We start from the raw sequence: 2,492 nt of genomic DNA, 5'->3' as shown, positions 1-2,492 counted from the left end.
GGGGTGTCCCAAAACCGCGATGTTGAGCAACATGTCACTTACCCTTCCCAGGCAGGGTATTTCACCCTCGGGCGGGGTGACCTGGCCTTGCCCCCGGGTGAAATTCTCTGCTCTGGATCCAACTGGCATTCTGGACAAGGATAAGGACTGGACACATGCACTAATATGGGTTAATAGCAATGGACGACAAACCGACGGACGAGGCCGTAGGTCTTGCCAACAACGAGAAACCCCACCACCACCAGGACAACGCAGACACCAATGCCGGCCAAGACAAGGAAAGACCCCAGCCCAAGCCGACTGCTGTCAAAGGCAAGAAACCCAAGAAGTCTTCCGGCAAGCCTGCCCAGAAGATTAAACCAGTTCCTCAACCGTGTGGGATTCCTGGGGTCACTTACACCTTGGACTACGTGAAGAAACTCGACAGCGCGACCTCCCACCTTGCGGGTGCATTCCATTTTGAAGATAGTTCCGAGGTATGGACCCTGTACAAGGCCGATAAATCCACCAAGCCCTGGCTGGACGGGTACATCGCCGCGAGAAGCAATGCCTTTGGCTGGCAGCCGAAGCAAGCCGTCAAGAAATACGACACCATCAACCCGAAGTTCCTGGGGACGATCTGGACCGACGAAAGATATCGGGCGATGTTGGTCAACCCGCAGTGTCCCGCGCAGGGGGATGCCGAGGTCACGGAGAAGACCATGACGACGTGGGGCACGGCATGGTATACCTTCCAACTGATGAGGGCGCGACCGGATCTCTTCCCCAAGTCGAAGGTGGAGGGAAACCAGGTCACGGTGGAGCCCCATGACTGGCTTCACGGATGGAAGCTGATGTCGTTCATTCGGGGCCAGGTCAACAAGGGTTTGGTGCCAGCCACCGGCCAACAGGGTGATCCTTCAGTTCCGGAAATATACGTTGATCCCGCCCTGAGTTCGACGGAGGGGGAGAGCGCCACTCGGCAGTCCGCGGCATCGACAATGGAACAGATCATCGGGCTCACCGAGAATGAGTTTGCGAGCTTCACGGAATCCTTTGAAGAGGACGAAGACAACCGCAGGGACGAGAAGTCGGCCATCAGTAACGAGGGCCTGGATTTTGCCGCGGACTTGGTGAGAGAGCTGGCGAAAACCGTGGAAATGTCGATGGATCCCAAGCAACAGCGCGAGATCGTCCGTGCCCCGATGAGTGATGCACAACGGGCGAGTCTGATCCGACTCCTGGTACACAGCAGCGACAGGTTTGTCACCAGCTGTGTGAAGTGGGAACCGCTGGATACCATGGTGTCCGATGAGGAAGTCGACTCCCACCCAGTCGAACCCATGGAGAATCTCGACAATGCCCCGGAGCTGGATGACGAAGGGGTGCAGCAATTGCAGAAAGCTCGAGAGCTGATTTGCAAGCATGGACACCAGGATCTGTCGTATGAGGACGCCTGCGGGCAATTCAACATCAACCCGACCACCCAAGTGGCCACCCTGGACAAGGCGGGGAAGACAACCTTGGTGCTGAAGAGACACCAGGTGACTGGGGTGAAGTTTACGTCTGACCAAGAGAACGGGCCGGTGCGGGGAGGGATGATCGCGGACGCATGCGGGTTGGGAAAGACCACGCAAATGCTGGCGTACCTCGCGATGGTGACCAGAGACTTGACCAAGGACGCGGCACCCTTCCAACCGACACTGGTGCTATGTCCGCCGGCGGTGATCGATACGTGGTACGACGAGTGGGCGAAACGATTCAAGGAGATCTTCACGCTGCGGCTCTTCCACGGGTCGCGGAAGCACACGAGCAACGTCCGGCGGCAAGAACTGATCATTGATGAGGTGACGGAACTCCAGCAGTGGATGGGAGCATTGGACGCGACAGATCCGAGGACCGCGCGCACGATTGTCTTGAGCAGTTACCAAACCTGGAGCAAGAGAACAACGTCCGAAGGAGAGGATGACGGAGAGAAAACCACGGCTACGATATCACGACGACCAAAGCGTGATCAGGTGAGCATTCCCACTGCCTTGGGTTTTTCACCCCCGGGTAGCCCTAAGCCGGACCTTGCCCGAGGGTGAAAAACTCCAACCCGATCGCCTCCCTCCACCTGGATCTGGCCACCGCTAACCCTAAGCGCAGGAGAAACCTTGGTTCAACGACGCGGATGAATCTCTGCCAACCCGTGACTCACAGGAAGAATTGCAGGCGGCCGTGGAGGCTCTGGCGAAGTTGCAGGAAGTCGCGGACGATGAGGAGGAGGAACCCAAGGCAAAGGCGCGCCGAATCCGATACAATTCATCCATGGGGGGCCGTTTCATCCGGGTCGTCTGCGACGAGGGCCACGCCGTGAAGACGATCAGGTCCCGCCAGCACCAATCCGTGGCTTTGCTTCAGGCCCGCCATCTCTGGTTTCTCAGTGCAACGCCCATGTCGAACAAGCCGACCGACATGCTGGGCTATCTGACGTTGCTGTACCAACGGGAATGGGAAGAGGACCCTGCCAT

The 2,492-nt window shown here is 57.9% G+C and overlaps 1 protein-coding gene across 1 annotated transcript; it reads left to right on the top strand.

The window, feature by feature from the left end:
• Positions 1 to 179: 179 nt before the first annotated feature.
• On the top strand, positions 180 to 2,459 carry BDV14DRAFT_206514 (uncharacterized protein; the record flags this gene model as incomplete). Its single annotated transcript, XM_073774922.1, has 2 exons — positions 180 to 1,997; positions 2,128 to 2,459. Coding segments are annotated over 2 exons (2,150 nt in total), but the record flags the coding sequence as incomplete, so codon positions are not given.
• Between the last annotated feature and the right edge of the window lie 33 nt (positions 2,460 to 2,492).

This window comes from Aspergillus stella-maris (assembly GCF_047715825.1).
Source record: "Aspergillus stella-maris strain CBS 113639 unplaced genomic scaffold BDV14scaffold_213, whole genome shotgun sequence".
Classification (NCBI taxonomy): Eukaryota; Fungi; Ascomycota; class Eurotiomycetes; order Eurotiales; family Aspergillaceae; genus Aspergillus; species Aspergillus stella-maris.
This window is presented reverse-complemented; position numbering and strand designations above follow the sequence as displayed.